General features: G+C 51.6%; 1 protein-coding gene across 1 annotated transcript; it reads left to right on the forward strand.

Moving 5' to 3' along the window:
* Positions 1-1,418: 1,418 nt before the first annotated feature.
* Positions 1,419-18,064, forward strand: FCRL6 (Fc receptor like 6). Its single transcript, XM_068538602.1, has 11 exons — positions 1,419-1,449; positions 7,678-7,698; positions 9,324-9,590; positions 9,927-10,036; positions 10,183-10,445; positions 10,550-10,743; positions 11,154-11,279; positions 14,642-14,707; positions 15,313-15,384; positions 17,624-17,655; positions 17,732-18,064. Exons 1-11 carry the CDS (start codon positions 1,419-1,421, stop codon positions 17,855-17,857), a joined length of 1,308 nt encoding a protein of 435 aa, XP_068394703.1. The 3' UTR covers positions 17,858-18,064.
* The last annotated feature ends 5,816 nt before the right edge of the window (positions 18,065-23,880 follow it).

Raw genomic sequence — 23,880 nt, forward strand, 5'->3', positions numbered from 1 at the left:
AAAATTCACCCTGTCCGTTCCTGCTTTCAGCAGTAAGCACAGCAAATTCCAGACTACGGTATATGAAACTTCTCACCCAAAGACTTCCAGGAGCAACCTTACTGTCAGAAAGTGCTTGCTGGTATGTTACCCACCTCTCCATGCTTCACCTTAAACTCACATGTTCAGTCCTCAGAGGATGTGTGGGTGTGGGAGATGGCCTGCTTCTCTGTTGAGATACCAGTAGTTTCCAGTTTTTAATCTGTTACAAGTGATGCTGCTATGAACATTCTTGCACCTGTCTTTTGGTGCCCACCCATGTGCATATACGTAAGAGTGAAAATGCTCGGTCATCAGGCATCTATATGTTCAGTTTTAGTAGATTCTGCCACACAGTTCTCCAAAGTGGTTATACCAATTTATATTCCCTGTGGAAGTGTACACGAGTTCTAGTTGCTTCACATCCTCACCAGCACTTGGTTGTCTATAGTTTTGGCCATTCTTATGGGGGCTGTGGTGGTATCTCATTGCAGTTTAAGTTTGCATTTCCACGGTGATTTATGAAGTCAAGTTCCTTATCCTGTGTTTATTGGGCGCTTGGATATCTGCTTTTGTAAAGTACCTATCCAAAGTATTGCCCATTTTTCTAGTGGGTGGTCTGTCTTTTTCTAGTTGACTTGTAGAAATTCTTATATTCTGGATACGAGTCCTTTGTCAGCCATATGTATTGAAAATACCTTGCCACCCTGTGGCTTGCCTGTTCACTCTCCTAATGGTGTCTTTTTAATGAATGGTTCTTCTCAAAATAATAACCTGACAGTCTTAAAGCCTCAGATTCAGAACCTCCAGCCCCATTCTACCGCAACCTCATCAATCCCTGATTCTCTCCTGAGCTGACAGTCCTGTGGACTCTTTTCAGGATTCCACTTCTCTGCCTCATTGCAGTGTCCAGACACATTTATCCTTGAAGAAGAGGGTACCTTGGAGAACTAGAGGTCACTCAGGGTGGGGAGTGGATGATCTTAGTGTTTCTAGAGCTGTGCTACCTTCCAGACTAAGTGATGCTGAGGCCAAGCAAATTCTGGCCGTCTCTCGGTCTTTCCATAGCCCTGTCCCACCCCAGTTCCTAGCATGAGCTTTTTCAAACCACAGAGAGAGCATCCAAAAGTGCTTGCTAGTGGCTTACCTGACTCCTTTATGCTTTACGGTCAAGAAAATTCATTCGTGTAACACTCCTTCTACCAAAGAAGAAATACCAATTTGAGCTTTTAAAGTTTCTTCCCCACTTCCCGTATTTAGATTATCAAGCACTAACACCACCCATGTCAGAGGGAGTCACCCACCTACCCCTGTGCCTGTAGCCTAGATGCTGTCCCTCCCAGTCTCACCCCTGCCTTCAGTCTGCCCCGGGTTCCCTCCTCCACGCCAGGCCAGGCCCCATGCTGCTCTGGACAGTTGCACTGCTCTTTGGTAAGTCACCAAGCACCAGCATCCTCTTCTGGGCACCAAAGACTGTAAGTCGTTTCTAAGACGCAAAGTTCCTTATTTCACCTTTCCTAGTTCAAGTGGGTTTATGGCTGGAGCTTGAGACAAGTGCGTGCACATGGGCATGCTTGAGAGTGATGAGGATGAGGGTGATGGGCATGGGGACGTAGGGGAGTCCCGGTGTTTCCTATCCCATTTTCCTGGGTCCTTGGATGGGCAACCCTTCGAGGTATCAGAGCTAATTTAAGGAGGCAGAAAATCACATGCTGAGACCCAGTGACACTTTTACCCTGTGAAATCGGGTTAAAATATCCATCAGGGCTATCTTGAAAGGAAAACGATATTATGGAAGGGAAGGAGGCTGCTAGAATGTAAGAGAAGAGATCGGGGAAATGGGAAAAAAGCAGTTCCGTGCTTTTCTCTCAGCAACAGGAGCAAAACATGGGGTTTTACAAGGAGATATGTTTCTATGAAGCCTCAGCTTTTTCTTAGAACCAGTCAGCAATGACTGGGCGTCACACCTGGTCAAGAGGTTTACGCTCTAAGCGTCCAAAGCCCCCTTCAAACTGACCACTCCTCTTCTGCCTACATCCTCTCTCTATTGTGGAGGGTGGCGGGGGTGTTCTGATTTGGGTCTGACTGGTCCATGGGGACCGATATGAAGGTTCAAATCCATTCTTCTGAATCTGTACCTCTCTCCTTGCTCTGAGCACCCCGGGGCCAGTCACCCCTGCCAGTGACTGCAGGGGCTGGTCTCCAGGCAGAGGATTGTTGTGGGGTGGGTCTGCTCCCCCAGGCTCAGCCCAGGCTCAGCTCAGGCTCAGCTCAGGCTCCCCCAGGTTCAGCTCAGGCTCAGCCCAGGCTCAGCTCCGGCTCAGCTCAGGCTCCCCCAGGTTCAGCTCAGGTTCAGCTCAGGCTCCCCCCAGGCTCAGCTCAGGCTCAGCTCAGGCTCAACTCAGGCTCCCCCAGGTTCAGCTCAGGCTCAGCTCAGGCTCAGCCCAGGCTCAGCTCAGGCTCAGCTCAGGCTCAGCTCAGGCTCAGCCCAGGCTCAGCTCAGGCTCAGCCCAGGCTCAGCTCAGGCTCAGCTCAGGCTCAGCTCAGGCTCAGCCCAGGCTCGGCTCAGGCTCAGCTCAGGCTCAGCTCAGGCTCCCCCAGGTTCAGCTCAGGCTCAGCTCAGGCTCAGCTCAGGCTCCCCCAGGCTCAGCTCAGGCTCAGCTCAGGCTCAGCTCAGCCCAGGCTCAGCTCAGGCTCAGCCCAGGCTCAGCTCAGGCTCAGCTCAGGCTCAGCTCAGGCTCAGCCCAGGCTCAGCTCAGGCTCAGCTCAGGCTCAGCCCAGGCTCAGCTCAGGCTCAGCCCAGGCTCAGCTCAGGCTCAGCTCAGGCTCAGCTCAGGCTCAGCCCAGGCTCGGCTCAGGCTCAGCTCAGGCTCCCCCAGGTTCAGCTCAGGCTCAGCTCAGGCTCAGCTCAGGCTCCCCCAGGCTCAGCTCAGGCTCAGCCCAGGCTCAGCTCAGGCTCAGCCCAGGCTCAGCTCAGGCTCAGCTCAGGCTCAGCTCAGGCTCCCCCAGGCTCAGCTCAGGCTCAGCTCAGGCTCAGCGCAGGCTCATCTCAGGCTCCCCCAGGTTCAGCTCAGGCTCAGCGCAGGCTCAGCTCAGGCTCAGCCCAGGCTCGGCTCAGGCTCAGCTCAGGCTCAGCTCAGGCTCAGCCCAGGCTCAGCTCAGGCTCAGCTCAGGCTCCCCCAGGCTCAGCTCAGGCTCAGCTCAGGCTCCCCCAGGTTCAGCTCAGGCTCAGCTCAGGCTCAGCTCAGGCTCCCCCAGGCTCAGCTCAGGCTCAGCTCCTGCTCCCCCAGGTTCAGCTCAGGCTCAGCTCACGCTCCCCCAGGCTCAGCTCAGGCTCAGCTCAGGCTCAGCTCAGGCTCAGCTCAGGCTCCCCCAGGCTCAGCTCAGGCTCCCCCAAGTTCAGCTCAGGCTCAGCTCAGGCTCCCCCAGGTTCAGCTCAGGCTCAGCTCAGGCTCAGCTCAGGCTCCCCCAGGCTCAGCTCAGGCTCAGCTCAGGCTCAGCTCAGGCTCAGCTCAGGCTCCCCCAGGCTCAGCTCAGGCTCAGCTCAGGCTCAGCCCAGGCTCAGCTCAGGCTCAGCTCAGGCTCAGCTCAGGCTCCCCCAGGCTCAGCTCAGGCTCAGCTCAGGCTCAGCTCAGGCTCCCCCAGGCTCAGCTCAGGCTCAGCTCAGGCTCAGCTCAGGCTCAGCCCAGGCTCAGCTCAGGCTCAGCTCAGGCTCCCCCAGGCTCAGCTCAGGCTCAGCTCAGGCTCCCCCAGGCTCAGCTCAGGCTCAGCTCAGGCTCAGCTCAGGCTCAGCTCAGGCTCCCCCAGGCTCAACTCAGGCTCCCCCAAGTTCAGCTCAGGCTCAGCTCAGGCTCCCCCAGGCTCAGCTCAGGCTCAGCCCAGGCTCCCCCAGGCTCAGCCCAGGCTCGGCTCAGGCTCAGCTCAGGCTCAGCTCAGGCTCAGCCCAGGCTCAGCTCAGGCTCAGCTACTGTCCCCTGCTACACTTAAAAGGAACAAGTCTGGGCACATAGTACTTTACAGTTTCTGAGTTGACTTACTTTTTGTTTTAAACTTGGTCCCAGAAGTTTGTTTGTTTTCATTGAACCAGAAAAGCAAAACCATTCCTAAATACACTCGCTTCCTAGACAGAGTTTGTGGGCGTTTATCCCCTGGGAAGAAAATACCTGTTCCACTCAGGGCTCTTCCTTCCCCGACATCACCGTGTTGCCCTGTGTGTTCTATGAAAGGCCATTTGGACAAGTGAGAAGGTCAGTGCTCACGTTAGTGCAGGGACAGGATGGCCTCCTGCCTGGATACACTCCAGAGGAGAGGTTGCCAAGGGCCAATCACTTCCTCGTGAAAGGAACAGCCCTTGGACTTGACTAGATAAAGTCTAAGAGCTTCCCAGCTTGTACCCCAGGATCTGGATGGGAAAGAGCAAAGGAAGAGGGAGGGAGAGTCAGTGACTGGCTGACTAGTGGACAGCGTATGGGGAACCCAGGCAGGACTGAGTCACACCTGATGCTCAGGACCCCAGAAAGCCAGCCTAAGATTCAGACCCCACGGCTAAATGTGTGGGAACGGAGTTACCATAAAGGTAGAGCTGCTATTTCCTCTCAGATGTGGCCAGGGAGACAGAGAAAAAAAAAAAAACACTGAATACCTACTTTGTAGTACATACATTATCTCATCTAACCTTCAGGACATTATAGGGCAGGGGTTTTTTATCCCTATTAAACAGTTGAGGAAACTGAAGTTCAAAAACATTTAAGAAACTTGCCTAGAATTACGCTGCTAACAAGAGCAAAGTTACCCTGCTAACAATGCAAACCCAAGTTCATATGATGTCAAACCCCATGCTTTCTCCATTCTACCTCACTACCTCTAGTCTGGGTATAGTTGGATTCTAATCAGGTAAAACTAGAAAGTAAAATTCATTTAAAATGCCTGGCAGGACATGGTCACACAATAAATGCTGCCTATTATTAGTACTGGCGATCAGGGATTCAAGAGGCTAGAAGCCCTGACATTGAACATGCTGGTACATGGCTGTACACTAAAGATGTATTTAAAGTTTAGGAGATGAACCTTGATCTTCCTCTGAGCTGGGCATTAGCCAGTTTCACTCTCAATACTGGAACCCACCCCCCATGTGCAAACACAGCATCCGTGACACACAACCCTCCCAGCTGCTTGGCAACCACAGCTTGGCAAAGCAGCGTGTTCCAATGTGGTAGAACTTGACCGTGGCATAGTTCCTCATGTTGAACTGAAACCTGCCTCTCTGATCTAACCTCCGTGAATTAGTTCCACTTCTGCCCCATGAAGTAACAAGTCTCTCCCTTCTTTTAAGCTTAGCCCATCAAGTATTTGAAGGCCACTGTGTATCCCTGTGTACTCTCTCTCGTCTTTCTCAGATAAATGTCTCCCAGTCCCTCTAATAGGAAATGGTTTCTAGACTCTGTTCATTGTCCTAGTCTGCTTGGTCTTGATGAGCTTTATCAGTAGGCCAGGAGCTGGGCTTTCTCGTCCCCCCCATCATGGCCTGAGTGCCGAGTTCAGTGGGGCTGCTCCCTGCATCGTTCGCGACTCTGTTGTGCGACTTAGCGTGACAATAGCTCTCAGCTATCTCGTCACACTGTCACCTCATCTTCAGCCTGCAGCTCACTGAGGCCCTCGGGTCCTCTTTATAGGAACTGCTGTAGGCAGGTGTGGCCCACTCTGTCTGCAGTTGGCAGCTGTCTTGATTATACACAGTGGTCCTGCAGTCACAACCCCAAGGTCCTGCAGTGCCCTGGACAGCAAGTCATCAGGATCTGGGGACACGAGCTCATCTGAAGTGCCTATGCTCCCTGGATGCCTTCTCTCTTGTTATAGGCGTCAGCCCCCTCAACCCTGGCTGTTCATTGCTTTGTAGCTGCAAAATCGTTTTCCAGGGGAGAAGAGAAAGGAAAGGGAGGCATCACTACCCAGTAAGGTCTTACTTAGTCACTCTGAGGTCAGGCCTTCTTTCTGTTTTCAGTTAATGTAGTAACCACCTTCCCAGGCAGAGGGTTGATACAATCTATGTAACTACTTTGTAAGGGAAAAATGACTATTATCGTTTCTGTTATACAGACAGAACCAGGAACTGGAGGCTCTTGAACTTTAAACAACTTGTCCAAGGTCACATAGAAAGAGAGGGATTCATGAGTCTAGTCCAGGTCATCTGGTTCCAAAGCCTGCATGCTCTCCACTACACCAAGCTCATAGAAGAAGATGTGTTTAGACATGGAGGGTGGGGGAAGATGGAAGGATGGAGGGATGGTAAGAAAGAGACTCTGCACACACTGAGAACCTGCAGGTGAGCTGACCCTGACCTGAGTAGGTAGAGAATGTGTCCCAGGTCATGTGGACAGCAAGGATGACAGCCTGTGAATGAACATGCCAAACATCTGCTGAGGGGGGTCTTCACCCACCCCCTCCAAGGCCATTCTTGCATTTCTCAGGGTTCTGCACAGCACCCAACAATGAAGGCACAGGTAAATGCCTGGGGACCGGCTGGACTGACTGTACTCAGCCCTACACCATTCATCATTTCACGCCTTGCCCCAAAGCCCAGAATACGCTCCACTGCTTTATATCCAACTGTGCCCCCTCAGTTTAGGGTCCTCCAGCCCTTGGGCTGATCACACCTGCCTCACCTCATCTGTCATCATTTTGTGGTTTGGCCTCTCTTTCCTGGCCACCTATTCTCCTCAAACATTGGTTCATCTAGAAGCATTAGTGCAATGCATACAAAGTGCAACACGGTGTGTGATGCGCTGGCCTGCTGGTAGTTCTCTCATCCGTCCGAGCTGCCCGTCCATGTCCTACGGCCTTTTAATGATTACTCCTCCAGGGAAGTCTCACCTCCTGCCTCTGATCACTCCCATGCTCTATTCCCCAGAGCTCTGTGGACAGATGGACCACAGGAATCAGGTCCTGCCTTTGCTGTCTGAGTTCTTCTGTAGGTGTAAATTGGACCCTCAGCACCTTAGTGTAAGAATCTAGTCCTATGTTTTCTATTTTTGTTCCCTGCCCCACATGAGTGGGCACAAAGGAAAGCATTCATGCATCTATTCAGTATATGCTTATTAAACACAGACCATGATCCAGGCACAGGCACTAGGCATAGGTAACACGGCAGTGAACGAGACAGGCAGAGTACCTGCTCCCGTGGGGCTTACATTCTAGACAGAGGGAGACAGGTGATAACAAGTAGGCAATTTAATGATAAGATAATTTCAAACGGTGATAAGTGCTCTGATGATAATACAACAGGGTATTGTGATAGTGATGGAGGAGAATTCTTTTGACTGGGGGCCCCCAGCAAGACCTGTTTAAGGAGGTGGCATTTGAACTGAGATAGGGTAAAGGATTCTAGGCAGCAGGTCCACCGTACAAGTTGAGTGGCTGAGTGGCTGGGTGGCTGGATGTCTGGGTGACTGGGTGTTTAGGTGGTTAGATAGTTGGGTGGCTGGGTGTTGGGTGGCTGGGTGACTGAGCAGTTGGGTGGCTTAGATAGTTATGTGCTTAGGGGGCTGGGTGGTTGACTGGTTGAATGGATGTTAGCACCCATTTATAAGGCTACAGTCCTCCTCCTTGTCAGAAAGTTTTTTCTGCTACTTAATCGAATTCTATCACTTTGTTGTCTTGCAGTTCCCTGTGTTGGGAAAACTGGTGAGTCTTGTCTATGTCTCTTTCATCTCCAAGTGTGTCTCTGGGCCAAAACTTAATGGACAGGGAAAAGTCAGGGCCATTGGGTCCCCCAGAAACATCTTGAGAGCAACACCTGCCTAGGCCTCTTCCTCAGGAGTCTTCACTAATGCCCAGGAAGAGGAGAAACCCAGCACTCTACTCTCTCAGGCTGAGGATAGTTATAGGGTGACTCAAGGCCCAGAAGAATGGCTCTAGGACACCATCCGGCTCCCTTACAAGTAGCAATGGCTTCAGTCTCCTCCTCTCAGTGTGGCTCTGGAGCTCCTGTCATCTCCGTTCATCAAGGCTCTGGACTCCCTTCCATCCCTCTAATGTTCAAAGAAGCAGGCATCTTTCTGTGTGGATATGCCTTCTTTCTCCCTTGGCTACCTTTGCCCTCCCACCCATCCTGTTCCACTGAACTCCATGGAGCCTCTGTCAAGTAGGTGAAAACTCTGGCCTAGGAACATCTTGACCTCCAAGGACATGTTCTGTGATGCCAGGGAGGGAAATCTAAACCAATACTTAGTGATGCTAGAAAGAGCAGCCAAGGAAGCAAGACCCATTTTTCAGCTATGCTGTGAGCATCGTTACCTAGTCTAGGGGGAGGGGAATGGGTTCTAGGGATCCAGGTGGATCCAGGCAAAGGCAGGCTGTTCTGGGGCTCTCCTCAGGGCTCCCTATCTGATTACTCATCATTACTCCCAGGCTCCTGAGGCTGTCTGGGATCAAAGAAGTATGTCCTGGGGCCAGGCCAGCCTGGGATTGCCCTGCAGGTGATGCTGGGTCCCCAGGAGCTCTTTTCTTGTCCATGTCAGGACATAAAATGCATTTTAGAAATGAGGACAGAAATGACAGATCCTGCACCGTGACTGTGGTGGAAATGAACCTCACTGCTGGGAGTGCCAATGGAGGCTGGGCCTGGGGAAGCCTGATGAGGGAAGCAGGAGGGAGCGAGCCCATGCCGTGGCACCTCCCACACCCACCCCTCCAGCTCCTCTCTGGTGGACAGGGGTGCAGCTACCATCAGAGGTGGACGCTGAAGAAAGAGCTGCACTGGAGTCACCAGAGGAAAAGACACCAATCTAGGGGAGTGAGAATCTAATAAGGAGGAATGAAGCAGAACAATAGATGGAAGGAATCCAACTTGACTCAGGCTTGTCAAGGTGGCGGAGGAAAATGCAGAATAAAAGGAGACAAGGAGGGGGACTTCCCTGGAGGTCCAGCGGTTAAGACTCCGCGCTTCCACTGCAGGGGGCACGGGTTAGATCCCTGGTCACAGCCAGAAAAAAAAAGGAGACAAGGAGGGTAGGAGGGAAGGAGGCCAGAGAGAAGGCACAGGGAGGGGAGGGGAGGGGAGGGGGGAATAGAGGAGAAGGGCAGAGGAAGGAGAGAGGAAGGAGGGGTGCAGGAAAGCAGAAGCCCTGCCCTGGTCTGGCGTGAAGGGCCGGGGGACAGTGACAGCTGTGAAGGAGCTGACCAGGACCCTCCATCCCGGGGAGGGGTGGGGGAGAGGGCTGTGGGGGAGGCATTAGGCTGGGGGACAGAGGGGGAAAATGGATGAGGGACCTGCAGCTCCAGGGTGACCCTGTTCCTGTGTCTCACAGCCTGGCTGAGCCTCCAAGTCCAGCCAGACCCCGCGTTTGAAGGAGATATCCTGACTCTGCGATGCTGGGGAAGGAGGAACGCAGCACTGTCCCAGGTGAGATTCTACAGGGACGGAAAATTCCTCCATCTCTCTAAGGACAACCAGCCTCTGTCCATGCGAACAGCAACAGTGAACAGCAGTGGCCGGTACAGCTGCACTGGACAGGTGACATACAACCCATATGTGGGCAGACGAACCTCAAGGACTGTCATGGTTCAAGTCCAAGGTGAGTCACAACTTGGGGGACTGTGGGGGAGAGGGGAGGGTGCTGCTCAGGGGTCTGGTCTTACAGGTCAGCAGCGCTCTGGGCAGCGCCCCTTTCTCTGGCTTCCCCTGATGCTGGGCCAATCTGCAGGACCCTGAGACATCCAGGATGCTGTCCACATGCCCTGGCCCCCCATGGGGCATGTCTGGAGCCAGGGAAGGGGGGGAAGATGCCCTGTGGCGGAAGGGAAGAACCAGCCCTGCTGCTGCCCCCCTTGAGACCCTGAGCCAGACCTGTCTCCTCTGGGCACTAAGTGACCTCTAAGGCCCTTCTGTCTCTGGCCTTCTGGGACCCCAGAGGGGCTCAGGGCTGTGGGAGTCAGTTCCGAGCTGGTGTGTGGGATGAGAGGCCAGGTGCTGGGAGACAGTGACCGCACTTCCCAGAAGGCGCGGGGCAGGGCCTGGGATGTGCCGAAGCTCAGACCTCACCTCAGACTCCAGGGGCCTCGCTGTCCAGCACTCCCCTCCTGAGCCCCGGGCTGCCTCTTCCCAGAGCCGCCCTGCCTCCTGTGCTGAGAGCCCACCCCTCTCGTGAGCTCCGTGGGGGGAGCCAGAGGTCAGCCCGGCAGCTCCTCTTCTCCTTCCACACGGAGGGCCACACCCTGCAGGACAGGGGCTTGCATCCAGAACTCTGCATCCCAGCAGCCGAGGAGGGAGACTCCGGGCTTTACTGGTGCGAGGCGGCCCTTGAGGGTGGCTGGGTCCAGAAGCAGAGTCCCCAGCTGGAGGTCAGGGTGTGGGGTAAGGGGAGGATGGGCAGACACTCCCCAGGGTCCTGGGCAGTGGGCAGTGGGGCCCCCTGGGAATGTGGGGAGGGGTCCCTAAGGGAGGAGCCTGGGGGGTCCCGCTGACCCTTCCAGCTGTGTGCTGCCCTGGTTCCTGCGCCCTGTCCTCTGCTCACCTTGAGACCCACCAGCCGAGTTGTGGAGCTCCTCCCCTCCGATCCTCGTTCTACCTCAGTGGGGACACCCTGAAGAACCACGTGACTCCCCTTGGTGGAGCTGTCTCCTTCCTCTTCCCGGCGATGTCAGAGCAGGATGCTGGGAACTACGCCTGTGAGGCTGAGAACAGTGTCTCCAAAGAGACAAGCAAGCCTGAGACACTCTCCGTGGAGGGTAGGTCTTGTCCCCCAACTGGGCTGTGAGCCCCAGCAAGCTGGCCAGGGTCAGATCTCACTCCTCTGTGTTCCTCCCGCCATGCCTCCCACGATGCTGGGCCCAGAGCAGGCATGGCATGACTGACTGGGCATGGACCCCGCTTGGACCATCTGTCCACTGAACTTGGCAGAGAAACAATGAAGTCCACAGAGAGTGAGGGGCACCATGGAGGGAGGGCCACATGGTCATCCATGGAATTGCCCATCCATGTTGACATCCTTTGATCCGTCCCTCGTTCCCACTGGCAAGGCTCCTTCAGGCCAGGTGGTTCCCACTAATGCCAACCACTCTGCCTCTCCTGTGCCAGTCTGGGGTGCATTTGTGAATTTCATCCTCAATGCTCATGGTCACCCCTACTCACCTCCCAGGTCCTCGGGTCTTATCTGCCCCCACTAGCATCAACTGGCTGGTTCCTTGGCGGCCTGCAAGCCTGCTTGGCATGACGGTCATTGCTGCTGCACTTCTACGGTATTTCAGACCCTGGAGAAAAACCGGTCAGTAACTCTTTTTGGCTTTCTTGATTGCCGAATCCCTATGCCAGGCACAGCCCAGCCATTGGAAAGCCAGAGCCTGACAGGACCAACTGCTTACTTCTGGGTATTGGGAGGAGGAGGGACTTTTCTTCACACGTCATACAAAGGGGCCCCAGGAGGGACACTTACAGCTTCCAGAACTCACACACACAGACACAGTGTCTCACACACCCAATCACCCAGAGAGCGCACAAACACACTACTGCACACTGGGGCATGAATAAAGGCACAAACAGGAATTCTCACAAGCCAAACAAGGTGTAGATCAGTGTCCTTCCCATTTGAAAGACAGTCTGTGGCTGTGAATATGACTGAACAAACCCAAGGCCTCCAATTCTCTCCTTAAAGTCAGCAGAGCTCTGGTCTGCTTAGTGGAGGAGAAAGAAGACATGAGAACTCCAGTGCACATGCATGCTCACGCATACACACTTCTGTGCCGTGCTGTGCCCTGGGTGAGAGTCCGTGGCTGTTGACTCATCAGGAGCGAAGTGTGGTGGAGAGCACTGGGGAATAGCCTGGTCCCAGCACTGCTATTTACTAGTTCAGTAACCTTGGGCCAGTTCCTTTTAAGTTTCACTAAATGTCTCCCTCTTGGGATGTTGTAAGGTCTGAGTCAATGAGGTAACATCTGTCTCATACCTGATGTATTAGCCTGGCGCTGAGTGGGTGCTCAGTACATTCTCATTCTGGTCTGAGCACATCACCCCGGCAGGTTCCCAAACTGCCTTTGCTCCTGTTATCCATTCTGTAATTCCTCTGATCAGAGTCATAAAAAGTTTCGCTAAAATTCAGATGAGAGAATTTCTATAGGGAGAGAATTCTATAGGGAGAAATAAGTGAAAATAATCAGATAAATGGCATTTCTAGGTCATCTATTGGTTTTGAAATTCCAGACTCTCCTCTTCTTCCTGTCATGGTCATGATAATTAAGTATGAATGTTGGCTTTCAAAGCAATCACCTTGGGTGGCTACACGTTTATTCCAACTCTAACCCTTGTTTGCCTGGGGCCTTGTTGAAGGGAATGGCTCCCAGTGCCAAAGCTATTCGGTGCCAGTTTATTCCTAGGGCTTCAAATCCACCTACAGAAGTTCAAATCAACCTACTTCTTCCTCCCTGGGGGCAACATTTTTATTTTCCACTTGCCAAGGGCAAAAGTAATTGTTCTCATAGACCTCCAGCTAGATTTGCTTCTTCAAGTTTGCAGCTCCCTCAGTTAAGGAATTAGTGATGAGTTCTGAGAGCTAAGCCAGACTGTTCTTTGAGGAAGACCACCCAGTCCTGCAATCCAATCCAGTCTTCCCTGACCATCAGCCAGGATACCTGAAAACATCTCTCCCCAGCCCTAGACCCACTACCTCACCAGGCATCCCAGTTAGGGCTTGAGCCAGGCTCTGACTTCCTCTCCCCTTTTTAATTTAGCAGCCTTTGTCCATCTAACTTCTGATCTCTCCTTTCCTTTAGTCTTGAGTCTAGATTTCATGAAGGCAGGCCAGAGTTGCTTTAAGTTATACCTGTGCAGTGGGAGAAAGATGGAGCCAGGCCCAGAGTTAGATGAGGAAGCAACTGGAGTAAGGGACCATGAACTGAAGATCTGTGAGTTCTACCATCTCTGCACCTGTCATAAAGCCAGCCTGGTCTCAATAACGTGGGTGTTTCTGCCCACTCACCTCTGGGTCAAAGAGTTAAAGGCAAAGCAACACAGTACAGCCATCTCCCTCCCCGGCCCAAACAAGATGGTGAAGGAACAGTCACTGGTGAAAGATCTTCAAGAGGAAGATGCCTTTCACAGGGAACGAAGGAACATCCCTCTTCATGTGGCGATTTTGCCTCCCCACCCATTCCCACTCTCTTACCCCACCCCCACTGCCAGCCTGGGAGCACCTGGGCTCCATTTTGTTAAGGAACCTGTCTCTCATGAAAATAAGACTCCTGGTGGTGGTCCTAGCATCTCAGAAGCTCAGGGGCACAAAACCTTCCTTAGAATGTCGCTCAGAAAACCACCTTCAGGCCCAATTCCATAGCCACACAAGAAACACAGTCCAACAGCTTTTTTCTTCATGCCCAGCTTTAGAAGACCCTTAACCATTTCCAGACAGCATATCCATTCCTCAACAAACAAAAATGTGCCACCACTGAAGATATTCCACAGACTGTATCTCTGAAGGCAATGTTCAAAACATTTTGACCAATCATGGAATCACTAGGACTAGGATGTGGTCATACAGGAGGTCTACTTCAAAGTAGCAGTTACCTAAGTATGCAAGTTCTGGTTGTTTGCTAAAAAGTGTTCATTTCACTTCCCACTGTCACACCTCCCATAAAACACAGTTCCGTCAAACTCACAGAGCTCTTCGTGAATGGAGACTCAGAAACACAGCCTTGACAAATGAGCATTAGAGGCCTCTCTGAGTCTCCACAAATGCCCTCTTGGTTTTACAGGAGGAGCCATGTCCGAAGGTCCTACCTGACGACTCTGATGCTTTCTTGCTGTTAGAGCTAATGAATATTTCTTGGACACCAGGCATGAACCAGGTGTTCTAACATCCACCTGTGACCCAATTCCTATCCCAAGAGCTAATTTTTAAAGTTATGGAAACGCCTGCTTTCACAGAGGCAACATGCTAGTAGAGAAAAAGTGTACACACTGGATTAAGATTCTGTCTCCACCACTTTCTGTGTGACTTTGAAGAAATCACCTCTCCCGACCTCAGTCACCTCATCTAAAAAACAGAAATCATAGTATCAACCTTTGCAAGGTGGTTGTGAAGAACATCAGACACCGAAGATTTAGGTAAGGGGGCTTTTGTGACATCCACCTCTGTGCTTGTCCCTGGGTTAGGAGGTTTGCTATTAAGTAGATGCTGTATTTGAATTCCCTGGCCCTGTTTCTGGCACATGGTGTGTTGTCAAAGTTATTAGCTTTTCCTCCTTCTGAAAAGCAGCCTGACTGGTGGGTCTGGGCCCTTTCGATGCAAAGATGTGGCCCATCCTTTCTGACCCTGCTTGTTCCCAGTTTGTGATTCCCATGGAGCCATCCTCCCCTCTGGGGTATTTTTCAAAGGAAACATCCCATAAAAGTTAACCGTGTCCAGACCTGTGAATTAACCCTCATTAACAAACCAGCCTCAGACCTCCAGCAACCTCTGCTGGCATTCTTTTCTTTTTTTTTTTAGTTTAATTTTTTAATTTTTTATACAGTTTTTAAAGGTAATTTTATACAATTATTAAAGGTAACTGACATTCTTTCTCTCAGCCTCTCTGTCCCCACTGTCCAGTCTGCTCTCTGAGGGCGCTCAGTGAATTGTACCTTTGCATCTCCTAGGGCCCCTTCCACCCCGGAATCTGCCCCCCGCCCCAGGTGGAGAGGAACACCCACTGTATGTCAATGGTAAGGACTTGCAGTAGCACCAGTGTCCGTCCATAAAGGCAGAGAAAGGCCTCTTAAGGGAGTCATGAGAAAGAAGGCCTCATGAGCCCGAGTCTCAGGAATCAGAGTCATCTGGGGAAGGAAACAGATGGCTTCTGGGGAGAGCTTAAGGAGCCAGTGCATGCAGCTGGTGGTGGGAGAGGGAAGCAGGAAGGGATCCCAGTCCCCAAGAGGGAGGTTTAGACCAAGGGTTAGCAAATTTGACCATGGGTCAAATCTGGTCCACCAAGTATTTTTGTAAAGAACATTGTGTGTGTATCGTGTGTGGCTGCTATCACACTACAGAGCCAGGTATTTGCAAAACCTAAAATATTCACTACCTTTTTTACAGAAAAAGATTGCCAACCTCTAGTTTAAACAATGTCAGGGCTGGGGAAGCTGCTAGAATCTGCGGCAGGGGTCAGGCACCTCCTGCCAAGATGGATATCCCACATTAATAACTGCTTCCCACTGCCAGTTATCACCATAACAGCCCCTGATTAGCTTCCCCCCATAAGTGCTTCTGGGTCTTGAGGTGGGAGAGCAGGTGGGTCCTATTCAAGCTGCAGCTGCATTCCTTCTTTCAGTTCATTGCCAGAATGAGAACGATGAAGGGGTTATCTACTCTGTGGTACGTACGATCCCAAAGGAGAGTGAAGGTGAGTGATCTCGGGTCAAACTTGACATCTTTGCTAATGTAAAGGGGAAGTTTGGGGCCTAGGGTGAGGTATCACTACCGCCATCATCACCATGACAACTGTCATCACCCTGACCACCATCATCACCCTGACTGCCATCATCACCCTGACTGCCATCATCACCCTGACCACCAGCATCACCATGACTGCCATCATCACCCTAACCATGGCCACCTTCACCACCACCACCATCATCTCCTCCTTCACTACCACCATCACCACAAACACCGCTATGTCCACCATAATCACCATCATCTACATCATCTCCACCACACCTCCACTGTTACCATCCCAACTAGGGAAAAATTTTTTTTTTTTTTTTGCCCTTTTCTGAGCATTGTGGAGCAACAAAGGAAAAAAGGAAAAAGAATGATACAGTTTGTCTTTGACCCTGAGTGTAAGTCTAAACAGGACAGTCTCAGCTCTAAGAGGGAGCCATAAAGACTATGAACCCCGGCCACAGATACCAGAGTCAAGATGGCAGGCACGGGGAAGGCTAGTCCACTCTCTAACAGACAAACAGGCAACGTGGAATCATGGGAGGAGTGTAGGTTTCTGAGTCAGTCAGAATTGAGTTCAAAACTTGATTCTATGTACTCACTGTGTGCCTGTGGGCAAATTATTTAAGCTCTCTGAGCCTAATCTATAAAGTGTAGATAATGCCTACTTTGTAAGATTATTATAAATGGCTAGGAATAGAACGTGGGTTCTAGAAACCATAAAGATTGTCTGGTATGCAATAGGTGTTTAAAAATAGGGAGCTCGTTTTATGTCTCACCTGTGCTGAGATTTCAATTCCTGGTCTGTAAAATGGATTTGAGTCAGTCTAGGGACTCCGCTCCCACCCATAAAGGGCACTAGGGAAAGTGGACGGCCAAGAAGTCTCTTGGACTCAGGGCAGTTCTCCCAGGACCTGACCGGTTGCTGGCCAGAGCATTGCCAAGCAGATGGGAAAGCACACGTGGGCCCAGTTCCTTCCTGAGAAGGGTTACAATGAGGACTTAAACATAAGAAAGGAAAAAAGAAGCCAACCTCAGACTCTATGGTTTTCATTAGCAAAATAAGGAAAATAAGAAAATGTGATCCTTTTAATCCTAGCAGGCAACAGGGTGAAGGCATGATTCGGGGCAGGGGTGGGGTCTGGGACAGTCTGCTTCCAGCTCAAGCTCTGAGCAGGCTTTCCCTGTGGAGTGGGTGCAGGGATCTGAAACCCAAAGTAAGGAGAGCTGTTATGTTCCAAGATGCATAGAAGAGAGGATACTGGATCTTTTATCAGTGGGAGAATGCTTCACATGCACAAAGATTCAATATTTGCCTACGGTTCCACTTCTTATGGAAGTGACTGTGGAGAGTTATTCACCTCGCTGAGCCTCAGTTTTCTTTCTTTTTTTTTTTTTTTTAAATTCATTTATTTATTTATTTATTTTTGGCGTGTTGGGTCTTCATTTCTGTGCGAGGGCTTTCTCTAGTTGCGGCAAGCGGGGGCCACTCTTCATCGCGGTGCGTGGGCCTCTCACTACCGCGGCCTCTCTTGTTGCGGAGCACAGGCTCCAGACGCGCAGGCTCAGTAGTTGTGGCTCACGGGCTTAGTTGCTCCGCGGCATGTGGGATCCTCCCAGACCAGGGCTCGAACCCGTGTCCCCTGCATTGGCAGGCAGACTCTCAACCACTGCGCCACCAGGGAAGCCCGAGCCTCAGTTTTTTCATCCCACTGTGAGAAGGAATCAATACCCCCTACTTGGCAAGACTGATGTGAGATTAGATATACAGAATTATACTTCTGTTAGCTGTATACTAGATAGATCAGCTATATAATTTTCACACCTAAATGGTTGCCTGGTGCAGAGTGGATGTCTAATGGAGGAGTTATTCTGGAAGTATCTTGGCCACCTTCTTGTCTCTTGCTTCACACTGTAATCCTGCAAGGCAGTCACTGTCAACACCACCACCCTTTCCTGGTTGAAGCAGCTGAGACTCAGAGGCCAAGTGACTGGCCTCCGGTCACACAGCTGGGGTCTCCTGATTCCCAGGCCCACCTGCTTTCAGATGGAGGGTGAGGAGCCCTGAGAAGTAAAAGGGGGAGCAGCCCCCCACCCTGGCCGGCCCGTGCTCTCTGGAGGAAGGTGCCACGAGGAGGTGGGGAGGGGGCACCCCGTGAACCCAGTGCCCTAACCCTAATTAGTGCTGCTCTTCCCCACAGCCAGGCCTGCACAGTCAGCCCGGCGGGAAAAGGTGAGATGGGACCCCTGCTCTTTTCTCATTCTCTGTGTGACGTCTGCTCCCTCACCCTGACCTGACTCTCCCACAGGACATTTCTGTCATCTCCGCTGAGGTGAGACGCCCTCAGCTCAGTGAGGTTCCAGCCAAGGGGCTGAATAAAGGAAGCAGGACCCAGCAAGATCCCATTGGTGACTGCGAGGAGGTCCTCTGCTAGTGACGGCATCTCCTCCCCGCAACACACACACCCATCCGCAGCCCCCAGCGCTCCCCAGGAGACCAGGGGACCCCAGCCTCTTCTGTGGTGCTCCAGTTCCCCAGCCCAGCAGCCAGAACTGCCCCCCCCGTTTGTGGAGCACATCAGAAAACTCTGTTACCCCTTACATGTTTAAAAAGATACATGGGTGTAGAATCTATTTGTTAATAAAGGTGTATCAATTTGTTTCATATTGTTCATCAGTAGCAATCATTTGGGCTGCCTGATCATTTGGTCTGGTTTATTCAAGGACAATGGACTCCCTGTGGACCTGACTGGTGATGAGAGAGATGAGAGGGCAAGGGAGAGGAAGGGTTGCCGGGGCAGGGGGTGGGCAGGGAGGGGAGTCCCAGTCCAGTCCACAGCCAAAGTGCTCAGTGAAGGATTATATATTTGCTCCTGTGAGGCCCTGGCCCCAGCTTGCAGACCCCTGCACTGGAATCACGGAGAGTGAGGTCCGAGTTAGCAACTCTGGTACCTGCCTCCCCTAGCAAGAAGTCTGCTCGTTCAGAGCGCTCTTGGCCCCTCAGAGCTGCAAACATCTAGCATTTCCCCTTGAGCTTATTAGAAATGCAGGCGCCCAGATCTGCTGAATCAGAACCTGCATTTCAATAAGATCTCCAGGAGATTTGCATGTACATGAAAGTTTTAAAAGCCTGGTCTACCTCCAAAATACATACGTCTTGGAAGTAAATCAGTCCACTTGCCTTTGGGAGCTTAATTGTCTGTGGTTCTGCTCTGGGTAAAGACAGTGGATAAGGCAACCCATGCTAGCCTTTTTTCTCACTTGTCTTCTACTCCCTTTTCTCCCTTCCCTCCTCCCATCCCAACCCTTCCTCTTCCTCATCCTCCTGTCTCTGTCATCACCAGTCAAAATCCACAGTCAGAATACACCAGGTGCCCCTCCCCTTTGCCTCCTTGGTTCTGCCAGGATGACTGAGAGGCACACACCATCTAGAAGCACAGGGTCTTCACTGGTCAATCAGGAAGCACCCCGACCCTAAGCCGTCGCCACGCCCTCTGTAAATGAGCCGCCTCCTTCTAAAAAGTCAAAACATAGACAAGGGGGCTTCCCTGGTGGCGCAGTGGTTGAGAGTCTGCCTGCCAATGCAGGGGACACGGGTTCGAGCCCTGGTCTGGGAAGATCCCACATGCCGCGGAGCAACTAGGCCCGTGAGCCACAATTACTGAGCCTGCGCGTCTGGAGCCTGTGCTCCGCAACAAGAGAGGCCGCAATAGTGAGAGGCCCGCGCACTGCGATGAAGAGCGGCCCCCGCTTGCCACAACTGGAGAAAGCCCTCGCACAGAAACGAAGACCCAACACAGCCATAAATAAAAATTAATTAATTAATTAATTTTTTTAAAAAAATCTTGAAAAAAAAAACAAAACATAGACAAGACAGCTCATGAAGAGAACACTGATGATGGGGACTGGGAAAGAGCCAACCCTCCAGTCGTCCACAGACCACCTGCTTCTGAGCTTTCATACCTCCCTCCTCCCTGCCCTACACCCGAGACACTCAACGCCTAGTCCGTGGACTGGGGGCTGTCTGTGAATTGGATTTACCAGTCCAGGCAAGATAATAGAACAATTGCAAGCAAAAATTTAGGAACTTTTATAGCAATCTGACAGAGTTAATTTTATGTTTGTTTAATATCATCATAAAAATTAGGGCTCGTATTTGGTACCTCTCTTTTAGTTTTTTTTTTTTTTTTGGTAATGTGTTTTTATTATATTTTACAAAGTATAGCTCCACAATGGATTGGAAATAAAAAAGAAAAACAGGTCCTTCAACACACATAGGTGAGAATCCTATCTTACACATATACACACACACACACACACACACACACACTCTCACTCACACACCACTGGCCTGATCTCTCAGACACTTTGCTCTCTCCTCAGACCCTTAATTTATAAAAGAATGAGCTGGAATTTTCCAAAATGAACAATTACTAAGAAAATTAAAGGAAAAGAGAATCCCCAGAAGAACATAGAGAAAACAGAGTTTTCAGAGGAAACCCACGCTTTTCAGCCCAGACTCTCTCTGGTTTGCCTGATATCAGCACAACCAGCCCCAAATCCCATCTCCAGTCCTCAGAGCAGGCAGCTGCTTCGGTTCCTAGAGGATGCTGGTGGGCAGGGGAGGAAGGGCCACTGCCAAGGGAGGATGGGACCCTCACAGTTCTCCAGGGCCAGACCCTGCAGGCACAGAAAAAGGATGCCACAGTGCCCAGCCTGCCACTGTGCTTCTCCCCACAGGAATGCACACAAGCTGCCTCCACACTTTATCAAGGCTCTGGGCTATGAAACCTTATTTTTCTCTCCAAGTCAGAGCTAAATGCAGACACATATCCAGCAGAGGTGAGTTGGCTGTGCCTCATCTAGGGACCTGTGCTCTGTGAGGTCATATCACTTACAGAGTAAGAAGAAAAGAAAGAACTTCTTAGCTGGGATGAGGATGGAGAGGCAGCCTGGAGCTGCCCCCTTAAGGTAGAGAGTAAGAGGACAGCCAGCAGCCTCAAGGCTGCCCTCTGGTGGCCCTCTTGTGTAGTCAGGGACTTGAGCACCAGCCTACACTGTGGTCTGATCCGTTCACTGGACAGCTTCTTTGTAAGATATCATTAGACACCCCATCTTTGTCTTGTATGTGGCTACACCATTTAGATACGAACAATAAAAATGGAGCATGGCCTTTTCCTGAACCAGGCAGGTTGCACATACTGGAATTTCTTTCAATTCCAGGTTTGTTATTTTAAATTTGGCTAGGAAATAGATCTCCTACCTTTTTATTTAAATAAACATCCACTAAACAGCTCTGTGTCCTTCGTCTTCGTATCAGCTGTGATGACGGTAAGTACAGACAAGGTGCACAGCACGGGAAAGACCCAGGCTTTCCCATGTCATATCTCCGTCTACACGGCCGGAAGAAGCTGCACCCAGCAGACCTGGAGCGTAACTAAGGCTGCTCACTCAGCACGCACCACTCTCTGTGAGTGAAGAGCCTACGTTGTGCTTGTTTCCGGAATTCTCTCCCATGTGACGTACAGACGAAGAGTGACTGTTCCTTTCATGGTCAGGAGCGTGGTCGCTGTCATCATCAGCATGTGTTCCTGATCTCATGGGGCTTACACATGCTAGATGTTCAATAAACGTTTGCTCAGTACATTAGTGTGCACAAGATGGGAATCCAACAAATGCTGGGTAAGTGAGGGAATGAAGAAATGAGTTTCCAGCTTCCGGCTCTCTACCTCAGCACAACACAGTTGTGGCTCTGTTTCTTTTTTGTGCAGCCTTCGTTTGACTCTCTGGGAAGGTATGTCTTTGCCTCAAAAGCAGACCCTACCAAAGCCTCAGATGCCTCCCACCCAGTCTCCCACGAGCTATCTCATAGGCTCCCTCTTTTTCCCCCTCTCTTCAGTTTCCCCCCTTCCAGCTGTGAGCACCATGCCCCTGGTCCATCGAAGGTTCCATTCCCTCTACCTACTCCCAGCAGGGCCAAGATGAGGGTGAGGCAAGAGAAGTGCCCCGGACACAAATATTGAAGAGGGAGTTATCTTTGGGGCTGTGCATGCATGAGAGTGTCCTCTGGGGCAGGTTAATGTACATCCATTTCACACATGCACGCACTGCCTCAAACCCAGTCTTCATCCACATGGCAGCATCACTGCCCAAGCTGGCTGCCAAGGGAGGGGTGCACATGGGCTCCCCCGCCCAGGGCAGCCTTTGGGGCTGGCATGGTGTAGGCTGGCAGATGGTGCAGGCAGCTGGTCCACCCTATGGGAACCGTGCCGGTGAAGGTAGACACAAAGACGGGGCTCAGGTGGGGCTCTACCTGGGGTTCTCCCTCATCCCCATCCTGCACAGCCCCCTGGAAGTGGTGCCCAGAGGCCCACCCACCCTCCAGCAACACTCCGCCCTCTTCCCTCACCCCTGCCTTCCAAAAGCCCGCTGAAGGCCCCTCCTTCCTGCCTGGTGCTCTTCCTCTGCCTCCTTCTCTGCCAGCTCCCTTCTCTCCCCAAACATCTCACCTTTTCTTTTCCCTTCTCCACTTCCCCCCACCCCAGGAGAAGCAAGGCCCCATTCTGCCCTCAGGCCAGTCCAAGGAACAAGGACGAGTGTGAGTGGACAGACGCAGGGCATCACTTGGACCACCCTTTACACCGCATCAAATTCCACCCAGCCCTGAATCTCTGCGCCACGCTGCTCTCAGGGCTAAGGGTTGAGCTCAGATGCTGGTTTGGCCACATTTTACACCTGCTTGCCACTACCCCCACCCCAGCCCGCAGGGAAGGTGGGCTAATGGCAGGTGCAGGCCACTCTGCCTGGCAGATGGGGCTACTACTGCACCTGCCAGGGCTGCGGCAGAGGCAGACTCCATGGCTCCGGGCTTCCCAGAAAGGCCCCAGGGAGGCTGAGCGCAGCCCCCGGCTGCCAGCTTCTCTCTTAATTAAGGAATGTGCGGAGTGGCCCCTTTGAACTTACTAGCTAATTTACTCCATGCACTCCCCCTGTGGCTGGGTAATTAATGTGGTCTGAACCAGTAATTAGCCCTGGGAGGGGTGGGGGAACCTGCCACCGCAGACTTAACCCTTCCTGTGCCTTCATCAGTCCATTCTTCTCCAGCTGTCACAGGCCTGCTGGAAGTTTTTCTTTTGGGGGAAGTGGGTGGGATATTTTCAGGTCGTCACCCAACCTCCCCCTCCCCACTTTCTTAGCCTCCCTGAAATTCCCCTAAAGGAAAAGGGCTGGGGTGGTGCATAGAAGATTGCAACTCATTTCCTGCTTGGATGGACAACTATGGACCACCCTTTCTGCTGAGAGGCAGTGTGACTGCCCATTGTCTCCTCCAAAGGAATTCAGCATCCGTATTCCCAGCATTCACACACCAGCCAGACTCCTGCATTCCATGGCCACCCCAGGCCTGGCCTTGACATTTCAGAATCATTCAATCCACTTCAACACATGCTTGAAGGGTACCACCTCATGGAAATCCTGTCCTTGGTGATATACAGGGTGCAGAAATGAAGGGGGTCTGATCCCCGCCCTCAGGAACTGGGAGAAGAGAGTTGAAGCAGGGTTGCTGGCACCTCAACAGTCCTTTACCTGCATTTGCCCAGCTCTCCCTTCTTCCCTCTCTCTGGCCACTTAGTAACAATGGTTAATTTTTTTGAGTGCTGATTGTCAACTGAAATTAAAATGCACAATGTGAGTTTCCTTTTTATTTGGAGACTTACAGAGGACTAGAGCCTGGGACACAGCCTCTCAGATAGCTCTGAGGAACTGCTCTGAAGAGGTTAGGGGGAGGTCAGCATATAGTGATTTTGGAGAAAGAGTCCAGGCAATTAAGCACACATTTTGGTAGAAGGTTACTGCTTGTCACGAGGCACAGCTATCTTAGTTAATGATTTTAGTGCTTTTATAAGTATGGGAAGATGCAAGAAATTGGGTTCATAAAATATCTGAGGGTCTGTTCTGCCTGTTTTCCCAGAGCACAGAAGGCCTCATCCTGATCGTCATCCTGAATTCCTTTCAGGGTGTATTGTAGGTCAGCAACTGCAGTAGCCAATAACTTGTAGAACTGGATAGTGGGCCACATTCTTTATTTTACCTGACTATGCACCAGACCCTATTTTAAGTGGTTTCACCCTTATGGCACCACGGAGAGGTAGATACTGTTATTAATCTCCGTTTCGTGAATGAAGATGCCCAACACAGAGCAGCCACTTTGCTCAAGGTTTCACAGCCAAGACCTGAACCCAAGAAGCTTGACCCCAGAGCTTGAGTTCTTAAGTCCTACCCTCACCCTCATCTGTGAGGGTGAGTTCTTAAGTCCCACCCTACCCTCACCCTCATATCCTAAGGCTCACCTCAAACACTACCCCCTCCATGAGGCCCACCTGGCCTCCTAGCCCCCCAGCTGGCTCCCACCCATCCACCCTCAGGCTCCCATAGCATCCCACGCACGCAGCTGGCATTG

The sequence above is a fragment of the Eschrichtius robustus genome, chromosome 3, assembly GCF_028021215.1.
Source record: "Eschrichtius robustus isolate mEscRob2 chromosome 3, mEscRob2.pri, whole genome shotgun sequence".
Classification (NCBI taxonomy): Eukaryota; Metazoa; Chordata; class Mammalia; order Artiodactyla; family Eschrichtiidae; genus Eschrichtius; species Eschrichtius robustus.